The sequence below is a fragment of the Choloepus didactylus genome, chromosome 9 (genome assembly GCF_015220235.1).
Source record: "Choloepus didactylus isolate mChoDid1 chromosome 9, mChoDid1.pri, whole genome shotgun sequence".
In the NCBI taxonomy this organism is placed as follows: domain Eukaryota; kingdom Metazoa; phylum Chordata; class Mammalia; order Pilosa; family Megalonychidae; genus Choloepus; species Choloepus didactylus.
In genome coordinates this window covers 89,582,536-89,602,793 of record NC_051315.1, presented here as the reverse complement: position 1 = coordinate 89,602,793, position 20,258 = coordinate 89,582,536, and the positions used below count along the sequence as shown (strand labels likewise).

At 37.6% G+C, this 20,258-nt stretch overlaps 1 protein-coding gene across 1 annotated transcript in view; it reads right to left on the bottom strand.

Moving 5' to 3' along the window:
- Positions 1-20,258, bottom strand: part of PLCL1 (phospholipase C like 1 (inactive)) — a 375,338-nt gene that overhangs the window by 25,052 nt on the left and 330,028 nt on the right. The window contains exons 4-5 of the mRNA XM_037849838.1: positions 18,794-18,869; positions 16,555-16,664 (exon numbers count right to left, since the gene is read on the bottom strand). Of these exons, the coding sequence (XP_037705766.1) occupies positions 16,555-16,664; positions 18,794-18,869 (186 nt within the window). The remainder of the gene's footprint in view (positions 1-16,554; positions 16,665-18,793; positions 18,870-20,258) is intronic.

Genomic DNA, 20,258 nt, shown 5'->3' with positions numbered 1-20,258 from the left:
TAGTTTGAAATCAAGCCTCATTCCTCACTGTGAAGGCCAGAGTAAGATGAGATTTGTACTATAGCCTGCAGCCAATACTGGACTATTTTTGTACATCTATATCTATATATCTTTATTCTCCAAGGAATTAGGAGTGAAGGGATATCTTATTTTACTATACAATTCTGACACAACTCTATAGCCTAGACAATGTTCTCCAAAAGAACTTTCTGCAGTGGTGAAAATATTTGACATCTGTGCAGCCTAATATGTTGCTAGTGAGCACTTAAAATGTGCTTGGTGCAACTGAGTTACTGAATATATAATTTTATTTAATTCTAATTAATGTTAATTTAAATAAACATATGTGGCTAATATGGACCATATTGGGCAGCATGGGGTAAAAGATAGTGCCAACTTTCAGCAATGTAGTGAATTAAATTACTTTTCACTCTCTCCATCCTCTCCTGACAGGGCACCTGTCATGATTACAATTAAATAACTAACTATGGCTTGCATTTTTTTGAACATTTGCATCTCCTACAAAAATATCAACTCCTTGAGTGAAGTGGCTGCTCTGTCATGTTCACACCCGTATCCCCAGCAGGTAGCACAAGGCCTTGCCCAAAACAGGGTTCCAAAATATTTGTTAAATGAAAGAAAAAATTGGGTGCTGCTGACAATGCATTTGCCTCAGCATAGAATTTTCCAAGACTACTGCCACCTACCCCCAGCAAAATATCACTTTCCAACTTCTTAGAACCCTCAGTATTAGCAAGGCATGGTCAACTCACCCCAAACCTAGCCCATCCTGTGTTGCTCCCTACCTTTTACTCAGATCTTTTTTCATGAGTCTTCTGGAGAAAATAACCAAAGGACTGACCATGATGTTAGGAGCAATTTCAAGGTCAACTGTAGTAATAACAGGTATGCTTGGAGGGAGGTGTGAGTGAATGGAACAATAACTGATATTATCAGGGGGTGGAGGTGGGGGGTGAGAGCCAGTGGAACTCTTCCATTCCTGCCATTATCATGTCTGCCAGCGTGGAGAACAAGACGTGGACATGGGCACCCACTCCACATAAAAATTCATTCTGAGCAAATTATATTTTCAACCAATGATTACTAAAAAATTGTGTTTTTTTTTTTCTTTTTCTGATGCATTTTGTATCAGGAAAAGTTTCAGCTTTTAGTCTCTTTTCTCCTGAGTCTCTCCTCTCCCAATGTTCCAGTCTCTGTCTCAAGTTAGCTCATTATCTATATCCAACCTCAACAGAAGCCTCTGTGTTTAAAATGTTGAGAGAGTTTGGATTTGGGAATGTGAATAACAAAACTTTCCCTGCCTCTCTGATGCCTTCCTCTGCATTTATATGTTTATAAGTTTAGGATTTTAATTATTATTATAAAGTATGGCTTTCCCATTGTGAATGTGCTTTTTCACACATTATATATAAAATAAATATGTGGTGGGTGGGGCAGTGTGTCACACTGAGGAAAAGGACTCAAGGTCCAGACTCTGAGTTTCAGTCCTGGCTTTGCCACTCATTAGCTGGCTGGCCTTGTTAAAGGTTAGCTGTTACCTAATCTTACTATCCCTTGGTTTTTTCATGTATAAATAAGAAATATTAACTGAACCTGCATCACATGGTTGTTATTAGAATTAAATGACTTAAAAAGTATGAAGTACTTGGAACAGCATCTGGCAGAGAGTGAGCAATTTATAACTGTTAGCTGTTATTTTTGTTGGTGTCGTTAAAGTAAGCACATTCCATATTAAGCACAATATTAGAAAAGAGAATCAAATTCATTGGTTCTGATCAGATGCATGTTTGGTTCCAGTTTTAAGGTAAATATCCTGATTTTCCCTAAAGTGCCCCCTATCTTTCTGGTGTACCCAGTTGTTTTTCAATAATTATTTGAGTTATGAAATAAAAGTAAAGATAACCTCAAAATGAGAGGATTATTCCAGAAGTGTAACTAAGACCAAAGGGAGAAGATTTGCCAGTTTGGGGCATAAGTAAATTCTAGAAATGAGAGCAAACTCTCAAGGCATTTTCATGTATTTATAGCACAAGGTACTCAATGAGCTCCTGGTAAGTATTTAAAGAGTGACAGTGATGAAGATGGTGATGATTCACAAAGGGAGGAAGGAACTCAAGGAAAAAAGTTACCAGATTTTAAAAAAAGATCATGTAAAAAAAAAAATTCCAAAGTTCAGTCACTTGATTGCTAGTGATGTCTAAAGCATGCTGGTAAAGGACAAGAAACCTAAAGATACTTAAAATATCTATTTTCAGTTGTCTTACAAATAACTAAAGGCAACAGTGACTAAAGTCTTACTGCATTAGTACATTGTTAATATTCTTTTCTAGGTTTATATTCATATCATTCAACTCAACAAACACATCTTGAGCACATATTTATTGTAATAAGTTAAATGTGGGCACAAGAATTGTAAAATGTGACAAGGGCAACAAGAGACTGTGCCTAGTGCACATTCAGAGTACATATGTGCACACACTGCATGAAATGAGAAATATGGCTGGAGGTAGCTGAAGTAATGAGCTGAAAACCTGCAGAACTCCATAAAATTACCCTGGGGAAAAGTCACCGGTTACCTGACTGTCAAAAGGTGGGCACAAGGAGGAAGAGAAAGATAAAGGGGTGCCTTGGTCCTACTGAGAAGGAAGACTAAAACCAAATTACCAATCGTCTGTAAATGCAAGCCTGCCTATATTCTGTGAAGGCAGAGTACCGTGGCAGGAGCAGATGAGACTGAGCACAAGAGCAAGCTGGGGAAAATGAAATGCCCCAGAGAGAGGAGGAGGAAAGAGGAGGACAAAATGTCAACCCATGAACTGCAGGAACAATGGACACTGACCATGGAGGTTAAAAACAGCCTTTGGAGTCACACAGGTCAAGGTTTGCATCAAGTTCCACCACTTACTATTTAGTTATGTTATCTTGGACAAATTGCTTAGCTTCTGTTATCCTCAGTTTTCTCATCTGAAGCTTAGAACCTTCTAAGACATAGTCCTCCCCCTGAAGGAACTCAGTCTAGTATGAGAGAAAGATATGGGGAAAAATAATTATAATATAGTGAATCAAGTGATGAGCATGTGAATAAAATTGTATATAAACTACAGAGATAGCAGTAAAAAGGAGATTATTTGCTTTTGATGAGATTTGAGGATGGGAAGGAGGCATGGACAGAAAAGAACAGGGAAAGCTTCCCTAGAAAGATAACACCTGTGGTAGACGTTGAGTGATAGAGAGGAATTGGCCGTGTGACTGAGGAAGGAAAGAACATTCCAACTGGCAGAAGTAGCCTGTGAAAAGGCAGCGAATCTTGAAACCGCCAATATATTCCAGGAACCACAAGAATTGCGGGATTGTGGGATTATGAAATGAGAAGGTACAGAGCTATGCAAAGCCCCATCACGAAGGACCTTCTGTCCAGGCCAAAAACTTGGAATTTTATCCTTTAGCTGACAGTTCAACTTCAAAACATTTCTCTCACTCAAGCCTACTTGGGCTATTAAAAATGGTTTGTTTGTTTTCCTATTCTCCTAAAAAAAAGTTTGAGCATTTTTTTTTTTTTTGAAGATTAAAAGAATTTCATTAAATTTGCTCTTACAAGAAGGTTGTATTAGATTTTGTGATGGTTAATTCCATGTGTCAACTTGGCTGGGTTATGGTGTCCAGTTTTTTGGTCAAACACTGGCCTGCTTGTTAACATGTGAGGGCATTTTCACATGGGATTCTATAATTAGTTGTTTGCATTTGTGATCAACAAAGGAGACTCCCCTCAGCAATATGGGGAGTCTTCATCTAATCAGTTGGAGGTCTTAAAAGTCAGAACTGAGGACTTCAGAGGTCAGAAGAGGAATTCCTACTCAACTTCAGCACTGGCTCTTGCTGGAATTTCCAGCAGCCAGCCAGCCACTGCCTGGGTAATTTATAGTAAGGACTTCAGTATCACCTTTACTGGAGTTTCCAGCTTGCTGCCTGCTCTACAGAGTTTGGACTTGCCTGCCCCCACAGTTGCATGAGGCAATTCCTTTATAATAAATGTCTCTCTCTTTCTGTCTCTCCTTATATACAATATATACATATACACACATTTTTTATCCTAAATGTAAACCTTAGTAAGGAAAATCACTATACTAGACAATAGTAAAATTACTATAAGTAATAAATAGTTTGACACTCCCCAAAACTATGGAAAGCAGAAGGCTAGACATAGAAAAATTCTTAGACTGACAAATCCATGGCCACTACACGACATAGACTCCATGTGAGTGGTGCCTCCCATGTTGTACAGTGCACAGTTTGCAAGGTAGAATGTGGCAACTGTAGCCAATTCAGGGGTCAGACTGTTAAACCTTCTGCTGCAAAAAAAGAAATTGCAGTGGTGTAGAAATATCTAATCAAGATCTCCAGGAAAGATAATTTTGGTTGGTTGGTTCAACTTCAATTAAATTCATAAAGTTTCATGCAATTAATTATCAGGGCCAGCTGTAGTTCAGAGGCCCCTGTGAAACTTCTTCCTGAGTATCCTTGGCAATGAAGCCAAAGGAAGTGACCTTAGGAGTAGTTATTTAAAGAGCAAGGACACTAGTGATCACTTCACTCATTGCTCCTGCTCCCTATGACCAGAGAAAAATCTCCAGAACAAACTTATACTTCCTAAGATAAACCAAATAACCTGTAAGATGGTGAAAGATAACAGAAATGATTCAGTCTGAGTGGTATAACTGTGACAGTAGCAGAGAAAGTAGTTTCTAGAATTCAGAATTGGAATTCCAATTCTGGAAGTACTTGCCATTATTATATTGCTTATACATTTTGATCTTTTTCATGAGAACAACTAAGAACCATTTTAGATGAACAAAATCTCAGAGGAAGATGCCATTGCTCCATTATTATTATTGTTATTAATATTATTGGTACTATATCTACTTAAATTTTTACAGAGCTTACAATGAGTGGGGTTAATAATAAGATTGTTTAATATACAAACCACAGGACTGTATTATAACACACACACACACACACACACACAAATACACACTATGTATATAATTGTTCCTTTCAATTGCATTCTTATTCTCCCAGGCTAAATTGTATTATAGATACAAGAGAATGGGAAGGAAGTCGCTGACTTTTTTCTCCTCATTTGAGATTATAACATGTGAAGATTTTATAGGCTGACTCAGAGGATACACAAACATACACTGGTAAGAATCTTTAGTCCCATTCATTCAGATTTAATATTAGGAAATGGTTACTATTGAAATGTACTTTTTCAAATGCAATTTATAAGCCAGCTTCATTTTAAGCAGTCTTAGATATGTTTTTTGTTTGATATGAAACCCACATTAAACAAGAGTCTGTTTTGCACGACATATGTGATAAGTTTAAGAGCCATCTTGCAGGTAAGGGAATAAAGAAGTGGAGTGCAAACCAGCCATGATTTCACCAACAAAGTGTCTGTAGCTGTGGGATGTCAATATGACTGTTCTATCTTTTGTTTAAAATGTACTTATCCAAGGAGTCTGGAGGAATAAACTACTGATTCAATAATGTAGCAACAGAGAATATGAGTAACTCTAAACATTTAACCTTCCTTCTACATATTTTTTGTTTTAAAAATAAATGAAGCATGATTAAATTTGGATAAACAAAAATTATAGTGAGAAAGACCAATATTTCCTACCCAAGTAATTAGAATTTGTTTGAGGAAGCCCACACCATCTTTTAAGGGTATCTAGTATATTTTTAATGTATATGAGAATTGCATTTTTAAGAAAAAAAGCTCAACTTTCTGAAACTAGATTAGTTAGTAATCAGTTTTTTGGGGTTTTTTTTTTTTTTTTCTTGGCTCAAAAGGTCGATATTCCTCAGGCAACAGGATCCACAAACCAATTTTTATACTAGTTGTTCCATAATGCCAGCTGATGAGTTCTAGCTGATTAAAGGATACCTCTGAGAGATTTGGATTGCAACCTTTTTTTCTTCCTGGAATACATTGTAAAGCAACTTTAGAACATTCCATCCCTCAGTACAATTGACTCAAAAGTCCATTGAGAATAGTATCTTTTAAATAAACACTCAGAGTTTGGCTATTTTTAGAATATATAGCTCTGTCCTGGCAGACTTACAAACTGAATCAAGAGGGGTTAGTGTATTTTCCTGCCTCCGAAATAGTCTCTTCAGTTAGAAACTTACGTTCTTCTCTGTCTCTAAAGGCCCACTTTTACTTAATAACTTGCTAACCCTTTCCACGAAATCATCTGATAATGAGAAATTGTAGGACTCAATTCTAAGACATAGTTCTGTGATAGGAAATCTTTTCTTTCCAGAAGTCACCCTCTTTTAAAAGATTAATATGATGATGATAATAATGATAAATATTTCCTTCCTTATTCAAATACTTTTCTGAACAGTTACATATAAATTTTTTATAAATCTAAACTTATTTTTAAAAATCCAAGAGGATTTCTTTTTCAAAGAATATATAATTTTCTCCTGAAACCATGAATTGTTCCTTAAAGGGAAAATTTACTTCCTAATTGTTCTATCATGGTAAACAGGTATCTTCACTTACTACAAATACTTACAGTATCAATAATTTATGTGAAGTAGTTAACAATACAAAATTGTTTTATAAGAAGTGGGAAATAAGGGGAAAAAAGACTCCCCCTACCCCCTGGCCTGTTAGTATGAGTAACCGGAGTAACATCTCCTAATGGTATATATTTTTGAGTACAGTGGATCTATTTGAAATAAGAGAAGTGTAGTAAATTGGAAAATAACCTCTTCTAAAATTGAGGGGAAATTTGCTACTATCCATTATGGACCTTTCATAATGATTTTAAAAAGGGTAAAATCTAATTTCATATTCTTCACCCAAATATCTTTTACATATTTAATTTACATGCATGTATTTACCATTTATATACATACACATACTTTTATGTATACACATTTAAATGTGTGAGTGTGTATGTATGGTGATGGTGTTAAATTTTTCTTGGGCCCTATACTCTGGGAAAACAGCAATAAGTAAGAAATAGCTTCACCCATTTGTGTTCTGGGAAATAACTTACTGCCAATGATTCTTCTGCATATGATTTAAATAAGACTCATGGATATTTTCCTTGTTTACCTATGGCAAGGTGAGACACAGACCTTCCAAATGCCCTTCCTTTGCTTCCTAAATGACTAGGTGTACTGTTTGTACCCTCTAATCAATCTGAACAAAATATCTGCTACTATGTCTTGACCAAACTTTAGTTAGGCTTGATTTACTTACATATCTTATAGCTCAGTGGGAGTATTTCCCCTATTGTAAGAGAACCCTCTCCCATTCTAATAGTCCACTTCCCATTATTACAATAATCCTTTCAAACAAAGTCTGTACCTAAGTCCAGATTTGTTTTTACTTGACAATGTATTCATACACATGTATACATGCCATATATACATACACCTTCAGAGAACTGAGCTCATTTTGCACTGATTTGGGTTAAGAATAAGGAAATCAGTCAGATGTGCCTGTAAAACCTAATAGGGTTAAAGAAACTAGAATGAAACATTTTTGTTATCAATGCTTTCTTTCCATTTATATCATTGTAGCAAATAGTTAACACAGATTTAAGACATCAAATTCACCTTAGTTAAATCTCACCTTAGACTAAGAGCACACATGTAAAAGACAAATTTTCTCTAAAGAAACTTCTCCTGAAAGAAAAGTAACACCTTCCATAACCTCACAAGTTGGAACCAAGTCCTCCGGTCTGTGATGCATCTATTCATTAGGATCCTGCCACTTTTGAATTATTTAGAATCATTATAAAATGCAGCTTTCATCTGGGGGAGAAAAAAAAAGTGTACCTCCGAGAGATACTAAATTTAGTCCTGTTGGAGATAAAGTAAAGTGGTCCGTGCTTCCATAATCATGTCAACAGCCTGGCTTTTATCGCTACTAAACTCCTGGGCAGCACAGCTGGGATGCAGCCACCCAAGGCAGAAATCTGATCGCCATGTAACCAGCTGGCTTTTTGCTAAACCATTAACATTCCATCTAGCCTTCTAGAACTGTCCCATATCACTGGACAAGATGTGTTTGAAATAATGTTTTAAATTTGTGACTTTTAAAATTATTATAGATGCATTAATTACACTTTTTTTAAAAAAAGAATTTATTCTTTTCTCTAAAGCGAACACAGCTACAGTTCTATATCGTATAATTCTTTCTGCATCTTTTCAGTTTTAAATAGCAGAAACTTCTCAAAAACCAACTTTATAGCATCTTCCTCTGCAACTAAATACAAGCTGTCAAATGGATTTTACGGATACACATAAAATTTTGCCACAGATCATTTTTGAGAAGGTGGGTGATTAAATTAACTTGTAATTAACAATGTGATTCACGACCAGATTTGATATAACAAATTGGCTATGATGCTAATGGGTGGTAACTAAGTGAACGAGGCAGAAATGTTAAAACTCCCCTGACCATGTTGAGGAGGGCTAGCACATCTTTATTTTGATTTGTTTTCTTTTCACCATTATTTGCAGACTGCCTTGGCAACCACACTCAAGTATCAAGAGAGAAGGCAGGGTTTTGGAGTCTATGAAAGGTTAAAGATATTTACTTTCAGCTCAACTGGTACTTCCTCTTGGAAAACTTCACTTCCCCGGCTTCTCAGACTAGGTTCAATCACAATGCAAATTTAATACTCATTGTATGATTATTAAATGACTGCATTGCCACCCCCTGCCTCTCCCCACTCTCACCACTAAGATCAGCTCCTTGAAACCTGGCACTGGATAGGGACCTAATAAATGTTTGTTAAATGAATTTGGTTTCACACACACAAAAACACTGCTTGCTAATTTATGAATTAGAAACCACTTTTATGGTTTGCACCTTTCTACTTATAAACGTAGAAGTGAAAATAAATCAACTTCCTGATGTAGGGAGAGAAGGATCTCTATTCTGTATCCATAAGCCAAGCAAATAGCAAGTTTGCAAAAAATGTGTCTAGAAGTACTTTCTCAAATATCTAGTCCAAGTATAAATACATAAACCTTAAATTACAAAACCCCAGGAATAGATGCTATGCTTTCCAAATGTATACTCTCCACTTCATTATATTTTTTGTAAATAAAGATAATGGTACCAACACATGAGATTTGAGTGGTTTTTCTTCTGGAACTGATCCTTCCATTCTCTAACCTACCACTCTCTTCCTGGAGATCAATGACATGCATTGTAAGGCAGTTGGCTGAGATTATAGGTGAGTCTAAGGTTTGCCTTGGTTGAGTGAAACTAAACTGGCTGCCACCAGACCCAGACCCCAATTTTGGCATCATCACTATTTTGCCCTCTCCAGTTGCATTCACCAGATATTTCCAGCATGACAAATGCCATAGCTGCTTACCAAAATTTAAATTTATTTTAAAACATTAAATGGACAGATTTTTTCTGGAAGCAGAACTATGGCTATCAAGGAACTGGGTGGGAGGGAGGAATATGAAAGGGAGCTTGTCCTTTGCAAAGTTTTTGCTGGAGGCATGGCTCTTAAACTTCCTCTAATCCCATCAAGAAGTGGAGGATGGCAATGTCTAGACTAAAAGCCAACAAACTCCTGTTTGTCCAAGACAAACAAGAGGGGACTGCCTGGGTTCTCAGGGTGGGTCCAAGGTCTGGCCCTCTGCTTTGTTTTGTTTTGTTTTGGTTGTTTTCATGAGCCCTGTTATCTGTTCAGGGGCTCAGATCAGGCCCTGGGGAGCTGATTCATGCTAAGCAAGCTCATGGGAGATGGACTGATAAAACAGAAAGTTTAACTGATTCACTTACAAAGAGAAAATATGACAGCCAGGCAGACAGGGACTAGATATGTCACTTGATCAACCCATTATATTCACACTAGACAGGTATACTTGGGAAACTAACTTGAGAACAGAGAGTTGCTTCATGAATATAGTGTCAGAGTAAGGGGAACTGTTGATCTCAAGCTACACTCTCTTAATGTACCTTTCTGCAGTGTTGGAATATACTTCCAAGGTGATTGGAATACCCTGGTAGCTGGACAGGACACTTACTTCCTTGGATTAAATAAGATAGTAAATATAAAGCATTTAGTAAAATACTTGATACACAGAAAGCACTCAGTTAGTATAAGTTATCATTATGGTGTTATAGATACTCTGACAATATATCAATATGGGCCAACAGTATGGGCTTTGGGATTAGATCCTTGTTATGTCACTCACTACACCTACATGACCATGGGAAGGTCACCTAGCCTCTGAACTTCTGTTCCCCAATCTGTAAAATGGGTATAATAACAGTAACTTTAAAGACTTATCCTTAACATTAATTAAGCTGCATGAAAATTACCTAACTGCTCATAGTAAGCAGCGAATGGCTATTCTTAATAATAAAAATGGCACTTATAACCGATAGCACTGTTCATATACCAGACTCTGCTCTATATATGTTAACTCATTTAGTCCTCACTATAACCCTATGAGGTGGGTATAATTGAAGAACCTGTTTTGGTAGATTATACATACCAATATGCTTCTCTTCCCTGAGGAGGTTTACACTTGCCCTACTCCACTGAAGTCAGACTTGACCATTTGGCTTGCTTTGACCAGTCAAATGTGAGTGGATGTGACACATGACACTGTTGAGCTGCTTTTAAAGCCAATTTGTGCTTCCCTGCCTCTGGGACTGTAGAAATAGATATTGAAATAGATCCCTATTAGCTTGGGTTCCTGCAGGACTATGACTGAGCAAAGACCCTTGCTGGGCCACGATGGACATGAAATGTGAGCAAAAAATAAGCCACAGTTTTAAGCCACTGAGATTTTCAGGTTTTTGTTACCACAGCACAACCTAGTCCATTCTGATTGATTCAGAAGCATAGAGACAAAAATAAACGTTCCCCAGGCCACACAGCTAGAAAGCACTTGGCTCCGGAGCCTGTACTCTTGACCACGTTGCTCCGTGTTTCTCAATAATTGATATTAGTAACAATGTTAAGAATAATTTATTTTTAAGCATGTGTCGTTACGTGGGAGTCTGTTTCTAAACTTCATAAATAGCTGTTTTTTTCTGAATGAGTTGCCTCAGAAGGAAACCTAGATTTTTCCAGTATCAGCAATAGCCAGCAGCAGCCAAACACACTAATAGAGAAGTTCTCAGTGGACAGCACAGATGGTGCTGGACACGTTCCCTCTTCATGTACCCTCAGAGTGTAGTCATGACAGCTGCCAGAAGAGCCTGGTTTGATCCCCTGACAATATCTCATAGAATTACTTAAAATATCTATGGCCACTCAGGTGAGGGGTGACCCCATTCTTGATCACACTCATTCCTTCAGAGACGGATGCTCTAACCTCATACTATTTTTTCCATTAGCTCATCATCTTGTTTCCCTTATTTTCCTATCTTTCAATAATGAGCAGAGACTTCAAACAGATATGAAGGAGGTGATCACTAGAGTTTTCCTATATTGATACCCATGTCATTTTCACTATGAAACAAGATGCTCTAGAGCTGTGAGGGCCTGAAACTTGGGGAGTTAATGAGGGAATCTTCTTGGGTTTAGAAACAGAAGTATCCAAGGGAGAGAAGTAAGAAGTTTCAGCCTCTGTCCTCCCCAAGGAAAATGAAACTGTTGCCAAGATAAAAATAGAAGGAGCAAAAGGCCTAAGCAGTGATAAAATGCAAAAAGTTAGGTAGAAGGTTACTCATTATCTACTGAATGGAAATCTACTAAAGAGACACATTTTAACTGCACATGCTGGAATACATTAAAGTATAAGCTGGGAATCTATCTAGGGTAAGTATAAGTGCATATCATTCAATAGGGGTGCCTATTAAGGAAGTGATAGTTTCATTTGTTTATTCAGTGCATTCAACTAGTAATCAATGAAATTCATAAACAAATAAGAAGCCTACCCTTAAAACTTTTACTACTTCTTTAAATTCTAGTGATCACCTACTTCATATCTTTTTCTTTATAATAAAACACTTACTAATTTTATTTCTCCAATATTATTTGCTATGAACCTCTATTTGACACTTCTCCAGCCTACTAAAATTAATTTTTTTTTCTACCTTTTAAAAATATAAAGACAATGGAATTCAGTTCCTTAAAATAGCTAACAGGCCAAGCTAGAAAAACATATATTGGGGAAGCTTACTAAAGCACTATTCTAAGGGTTCATTCTAATTATAGTTTTATGGATGTGACCACCTTACAATGAAGTTATTTTTGTACTTAAAGAGCCAAATACTCTGGGTTGAATCCAAGGCTTTAGTTCTACTTCACAACAAATAGTGTTTTTTTTTTGCAGTGATATAGTATAAGTTCACATCTCTTTACCAAGAGAAAATCTTCAGAATTCTCTGGAGTAAAACACTTCCAAAATTATTAAGAATTTACCACAATAGGTTGGCTAGGCAAATGAAGTTTTAATATCTCTTTCTAGACAGGCTTAAAGAACAGGAAAATTCTCATTGTGAATTTTAATATTATGTTTATAACAACAACAACAAAAAACAAAACCCATAAAACAAACAAACAAACAACAACAACAAAAAAACCACCTTCATTCCTGAAGGACTTGGAGAAAAGACAGATGGAAGGAGCTGCTAATGTGAGAGGGTGGAATGGGATGGAGCTATCTTGGTTCAATGATTCTCTTGTGAAGGCACTTAGGACTGACTCACTGAGACATGCATCATCATATCGTCCCAAACACACACGGTGGCTATTTTAGGAGTTCAGTTTTGTACTCAGCAGTCACAGAGGAAGAGAAGGAGAGGAAATTACTATTATAGTTGGATACTGACATATGGCAAATGTGTAGGGAAATGCAGAGATCTGTTATGCAAGTCCGCCACTCTTGACCCTTGCATGTTGGTAGACTATAAATTAAAGGAAAACACTGTACGGGAATCTCCGGAACAGTCGGTAATTTCAGCCTTCTTGCTGAACTCTAAGTTCTGATCTCTGATTTGGAAAATTTAGACACTATAATTAAAATTCATATTCTACTCATCTTTCTCATTGCAAATTTTTCTCGAGTTCCCTTGTCATTAATATCAGACCAATGTAAAACTGAATTTCAGAAAACTGAAGTTAAAGAATTTATTTTTAGTCTCTGCTGAATTTGGCTTTAAAGCTAGTCCCCCTTTCCACCAGTCCATGCTGTCAACCTGCCATTTCCCCTGGGGGCACATTTCTCATTTTTTTCCAGCTTACTTATTGGAAATTATACTGGAATTAAATATTTTTAGATACATGAACCCACATTTAACTAGTATTCACCAATTTCAACTCCCTCCCCATAGAGAGAGGATAATACAGCAAATAGTGCGAAAGGAAACCTTTTCAGTAAGCAATGCAGAAGATGATAGTGATCCCTACCATATCCTACTAATTTAGTGGTTATGTCTTACCAGCATAGTTATTACTAATAAACCTGTTATAAGTGATGTAAATTGAATTCAGTGAACTTAAGCAAAATAAGCTCTGAAAATCAACAGGAAGGCTGGAGAACCAAGTAGGAAGTAAGACATGTACAGATCTAAGACGCAAAGTAGAGTCTCATTAAGAAGAATCTGTTCAGAGAAGCACCACTGGAATTAACAGTCTCTAACAGACAGATTGTTTGGCTCTCAGCTAAAAACATGAATTCCAAGGAGGGAGTGGCTACTTGACTTGGTTTGTCAGGCTCTTGGGGAAAGGGCACCATATTAGCAGGTCCACCAAACCCAATAGGGAGAAAAAGGAAAAGTTTTGAAAAATTTGGAAATATCCACAACTCTTGTTTAAGTTCCTGGTGCTAAAGCTGAAGTAGCAGCAGCTAATACATGAGCTATAAAAAGAGAAGATCCATTCCGTCTTAGAAAGATGTGTACAGCATTTGCATTTGTTTGGTCACTTCTAGCATCAGCATCTGTAGCTATACCAAAACAAACCAATCTGAGACATAGTAAGTGAACTTAAATCAGAAGTCAAACAACAAAATTCTGTTCCTCCAATGCTCCTCCTCATCTAGCAAAATAAAACAAACAAACAAAAAAGTAATACCTAGCACATGGAATGTCTGGTTTTGTGCACTGTGACTTAGATCTTTTGCCTATATTATCTCATTTAATTCTCACAAAACCCTGGACATAAGTATTATTATCACACCCAGAGAGATCAGATAACTTGGCTAACATCTCACAGCAATCAAGCAATGTGTACACAAAGCATGTGTGGAAGGGGACAGTCTGAGAGCAGTCTGCCACCTTTTCCTGTGACCCACAAATAAATCCTGTACTTGGCACTAGCTGTGTTAGCCTGATGCCTAGGACAGGATGGTAAATGTGGGCTGACTCCCTTCTTGGGAGTGCCTTGAGGTAAAACACATCCCCGACACATATGCTTTGTGTACACACTGCTGGCACATTCCTTCTCCCTTTGCCTCCAGCACATATAAGCATTCTGGAGACTGTCTGGAGACTGGTCAAAGTAGGTACATTCTGGCAAGTTTTATGGCATCTGGCTCACCCCTGCTGGTATATCTCTTCCTGGTGGGGAGGAAGCAGAGTCCTTCCACTATGACACAAGCACAAGGTGTGCCAGACCATCTCCCTGCATGGGGCATGGATTGAGATGTTCCAGCCATAGGGGACGAATGCCCACTAGTGAAGCTGACCTTGTTTTGCCTCTTCTCTAAGTGAATAAACTCTCCATCCGGTGCCTGTGTGACCCCAACACCTGCAAACCATGAGTAAGCAGGAATCCAGGATTGCTGTCCCTGGTGGTAGGCATTGTTGTGGTCTTGCTACCCTCTGTGCAGTGAGACTCCTGGCCTGGAGGTGGTAATGGGTGTCTTCCTCCTTCTGACCCACAGATTGGTGCAACAAGCAGGGTGCTGGCAGCATGCACTTTATCCCTCCTCTAGGCTACCTAGATCAATTAGGATGCAGCCACACTGGATTTAATTCTATAGGAGGCAGGACAGGATAGTGGTTAGAATCATGGGCATGGGTTAAACTCCTAGCACTGTCATTTACTAGCTGTATGACTCCAGGTAAGTAAGAAAGGTCACCTCTCCAAGCCTAAGTTTCCTCATCTGTGAGATAGGGAGAATAATGTCAGCGTCAGCCCATATTGTTGCAAGGAGTAAATGTGAATTGTATATAGAGTACTTACTTGTGTTTGTCACATATTAAGCGCTAAAAAAATCAATGGCCTTATTAGTTAGGTTTCTCTCTTCCCTTGTAGACTAGACTTTGAGACCCAGGGAAGGTTATTTTGATATTTGTATCCCTAGCCCCTTTCTTAGTGATTGGTACATTATCAAGCCTGCATAAATGTCTGCTGAAAACAAAATGTATCAGGGCTCTCGCTGCCATGTTGTACTCAGTACTGTTATAATAAGCTCGTCGTTATATCAACTTTATAGCTCTTCCCTCTCCCTTAAGCAAATGATGGCCATCTTTCCCACTAGACTGTTCACTTCTTGAGGTCAGGATTTGTGCCTCTTTTGTTTTCTATGTATTCCCAAGGCCTAGCATAGAGCCTGATACATAGTAGGGGCTTAATAAATATCTGTGGACTGACTTTACAATAAGCATATGTGATATGGTTTACAGTTCACCTAACACTTTCACATAAATGTGTGCAGCCTCTTTGCAGAGCAGGTTAAAGACCCAGGCTCTGGAGCCAGATTGCCTGGGTTCAAACTCCAGCTCCACCATATATTAGCTGAGCGACTCTGGGTAATATATACAAGCTTTCAATGCCTCAATGTTTTCATCTCTAAATTGAGAATGGTAATAGGATTGGGCTGTTGTGAGTATTAAATTGTTAACTCACGTAAACTTTGTAAAACAGAGCCTGGCATGTAATAAATGTTCTTTAAATCTTAATTAATAATTTTGTTTGTGGCTGTTTTTCTCCCATCACATTGCTAACAGCAAATCATTCTAACTATGTAAATCATTTCTCCTTTCACGTAAGAAAATAAAAAAATGGAATCTTTCCTTCACCATTCCAAAATTAATTTGCAACAGAGGAAAACTCATATACAAGAAACTGACTTTCAAAGCTATTCGGAAATTAAATGCATTTATAGGGACTCTTCTTAAGGAAAAATAATCCTAAATGGCCAGCTACTTTGTGGTTTAAGTCCCTTCCAAGTCACTTTGGTTGTATCCTTACCCAGCAACATTTGGATTTACTCTTTCCACAAACAAGAACAACCATATTGGCTTGAACAGAAGTATTCATTTGAGTAAAAATACACATGCACAAACACCAGGCAAGGGAATCAGAACTCACACCATGCTTTCCTGTGCCTCTTACAAGGGCAAAAAACTTGTCCATCCCAATGTGCATCTCCCACCTCTCCCAAAGCTGAACCAGGTAATCAGGCCACAGATTACTTAAAAATCTAAAAACACCATATTTAAGCACTAAAGCTTCCCCACTCATTGGAGAGGTAAGGATAAAAATAAAGGTAAAGAGAGCACCTGGATGTTTCATGTACCTTCAATACTGTAATGTTCCAAGCAAAACTCTCAGTTGCCTTATTAAGTTTTCTTCCTTTCAAGCCTTCTTTTGCCCCCAGATTATGAAGTTCTTCGTGGAATTCCATCCCTTTGAAAAAAGAACATATAAGAAATCTTAGTATGAATTTCAGAATATGGGCATTTCTAATCAAAATATTGTCAGTGACAATGTAATTTTCCATTCCCATCCTTGTCTCATAAATTACAAATCTCTAAATTGAATTCTCCATCCATTATGTTCATCCCCACCAAGTGGCTATTCTTAAGGACAAACTAACAATAATCAGTGGATTAGGCTAGATTGCATTGTAAACAGCCAGGATCTATAGATAAAAACACATGATGTTAAGTGCAAATTCTTACAACAGGTTATATCTATTTAGTTTATCCTCTTCTGATTTTTGTATGAAATGGTGTGGAGAGTGAATGGCAACCACATGTAATAGGTACATGTCTTACTTTTGCTTATTCACCAACCATATGGCTTGATGGCAGAGGTTCTAGAGACCACGTAGACAACAATTAGAAATTAGTAAATAGTGATTGAAATTGAAAAGATTTTTTAAAAAAAGCATTCCCAGAAATAGTCTACTGTTTCAGATTTCAGAATGGCCTTACGGTACTTTTAGCTCTACCATCATTCAAGTTTGGACACTAAAAACAGTACCAACATCGGTTTCTTCAGCCTTTATCTCAGCACTTCAGGAATGGGAAGCACATGCTTTTCTGGATAGCTCATACCCTCTTTGGAAAGTTATGACAGATTTCAAGCCAAACTCTCTCTCCTCAGAACTTCTACTCCCTGATGCTAACCAGACCTCTACTGACAAGGTCTAATCTCTTTCCCATACAGCAGCCCTTTAAATATTTGAAGAAAGGTATCAGATAAAACTCCCTTGAGTCTTTTCTTCTCCAGATTAAACATTCCCTATTCTAGCACATTCTAGTTTACTAATATCCCCTATGTAAGGATGGCATCCAAGCAGGGCCACAGCATTGCACAGCTTCCCGGAGTCGAGCCGTGTCAAGGGCCCATATTCAGGATTGAACATAGTACTTGTAGTGGGCTTGAGGCAGTGATTCATGATCCCTTCCTTGTTATAGTTACTATACTTTTACTTATGCAGCCTAAAACTCCATTAACTTTCCTGGGGCTAACAGCACACTGTGTTTCCAACAAAAAGGGCAGCACAGCACAAGGTTAAGAGCATGACTCCAGAACCTGAGCTTATATTCTGGCTATAGTTATATACTGTAACCTAAACAAGTTACTGAAACTCTCTGGGCTTCAGTTTCCTCATTGGTGAAATAGTAATAACAAGAGTATTTACTTCGTGGGTGAAGATTAAATGAGTATATATATATCTCGCATATAAAGCTTTCAAAGCAGTGCCTGGTATATAGTAACATCATGTAAACACTGTGTATTATTATTTTTGTGCTTCTTGTCAACTGAAACATTTATGCCTGCTGGTCAGTCAGTGAAGAACACCATTTTAAAAGTCTAGTGTGAATTCAAAAATCAGCTTCACTGCGTGTTGGTGTGGGATCTTGGGTAATACACATTGCCTCTCAAAATTTACACTTTTCTGTAAAGTGGAAATAGTAATAACTATCTTGCAAAGATGTAATGATGACTAAGTAAGATAGTGCATATGCTTAGTACAGCATATGCATATACATTAAGCAATGGTCAGTGTTGTCATCTTCCTCAACAAAATCATTGTGTGTGCAGACAAAGGTGCACATGGATCCAAGGGATTAAAAGCACAAGGGTGTGGATGAGGGGGAACATAAATAAGCAGAGGTGTGCCCTCGAGGATATGTGACCCATCCCACATTTAAAGAAAGAACAGAACTAAAATGGAACAAAAGTTAGAAGGTTAATAGGATTATGGTTCAAATTATGAAAATGAAATGGGTCTTAAGGAACATTGTGGAACCATATTTTCCATACCACTAGTAAAAAGTTTTGATAGATGCCCCAAACTATGTAAGTAGATTCAGAAACCCTCACTACTCTAAATCTTCAGAACCCACCCTGCTTCCCAAACCATATCACCTCAATTTCTATTTTAAGACTTTTGTGTAACTTAAAATTTAGGCAAACTAAATCATAAAATATTTGAATTCCAAGACAAAGAACAGAAACTTTAAAAAAATATGCCAAAAAGTATCATCATGGTTTCTAAACAAAATAGGAAAAAAAATGATTACCTGCTTTCTGACACTGTACAATCTTTTCATGGACTGTGTCTGCCGTGTCTATGAGAAACCGGCTCTCTTGAATCATCTGTCACAAAATAAACATTAAAAATGTCATTGTCAGAAATCCTTAAAATGGTTCACTGGGAAGATGAGACATACAGAGGGACCCCATGATTCTTCCAATTATGGGAAACCCTGGCCTCAACCCCAAGAGATGCTCCAATCTCCATTCATTCTAACACCATGGCCAGAGCCACCTTCCTTATGACTGCTCTAGTTACGTAACATGTCTGGCACACAATGGTGCCAAATAACTGTAGAGTAAAAGAATACTCATCCTTTAAGTTCAGATCATATCACTTCCTCCCTGAACACCTCTGATCCCCACCCTCTCACCCCAAAGGTTACTGCAACATCAAGGCAAGTGGTATTGGAACAATAGCAATGAGAAGCAGAATAGGGAATCATTTACTGATGAACTGAAGGACTACCAGTCACATCAATTAAGTCAGCATCTTGGATTTGGGTGGTCCAAAGATGCAGCGGGTCTGGTTCCTCCACTGGCAAGAATGAGGAGTGGGTGAAATGTCAGGGCCAGGTACTTGGCAGAGCTTGTAAGTAACAACACCAAATGTTCGTTCCTGCCCTCCATTTGGATAGAAAGAAGATACGTTCAAGAGGTAATCAATATACTGAGTGAAGCAGTGGAAATAAGACAACTCTTCTGCTAATGGAGAAAAGAAGAATCTTTAAGCGAAGAAGTTGATAATAGGTAAAGAAGTTGTGATCAGAGACAAGATGATAGGGTTTTCTTTGGGAATGCAAGAAATGAATAGAGAAAGGCAACCAATAAGCAAACTAACAATTCCTCAATTTCCAGCCACTCTTTTGCTTTCAATGACTGTCGTCCCATTTTATTGGGCTATTCCATGTTTATCTGTCTCAGTGATATGAAGGGCAAAATTGATTCAAGGTAGAATCCAAAGTGGGCATAAAAGGTCTTCAGTAAGACATTTTCCTGCTATCACAATCAATAGACGTTATTGAACAGATTGCAGTCTTGAACAATCACTTCCTGACATAAAGTCATTTATGACTACAAACATTCAAGTGGAAAAAAACATTAAGTCACAGATTCTCAAGCTAATCCATAGGAGTAAAATCATATGTTCATTCATTGAACAAATATCTACTTAGCAGCCATTATGCAAGCACGATGCAAGGGATATGATGCATTGATGAGCAAACACAGACATGCCTCTAGCCCCACGGAGATCACAGCTTAGCAGGGAAGTATATTCAAATGAGGAATGCAATATGATGATAATCTATTCAACCAAGCAAAATTCAATTACTCATATTTGAAATGATATTTTAAAAGTGAAATGATATCTTAAAAGTGATTTATTCAGAGGGCTAAATTGACTACCAAAACCATAAAACTGACGCCCGTGTAGATCTAGACTGGGCCAAA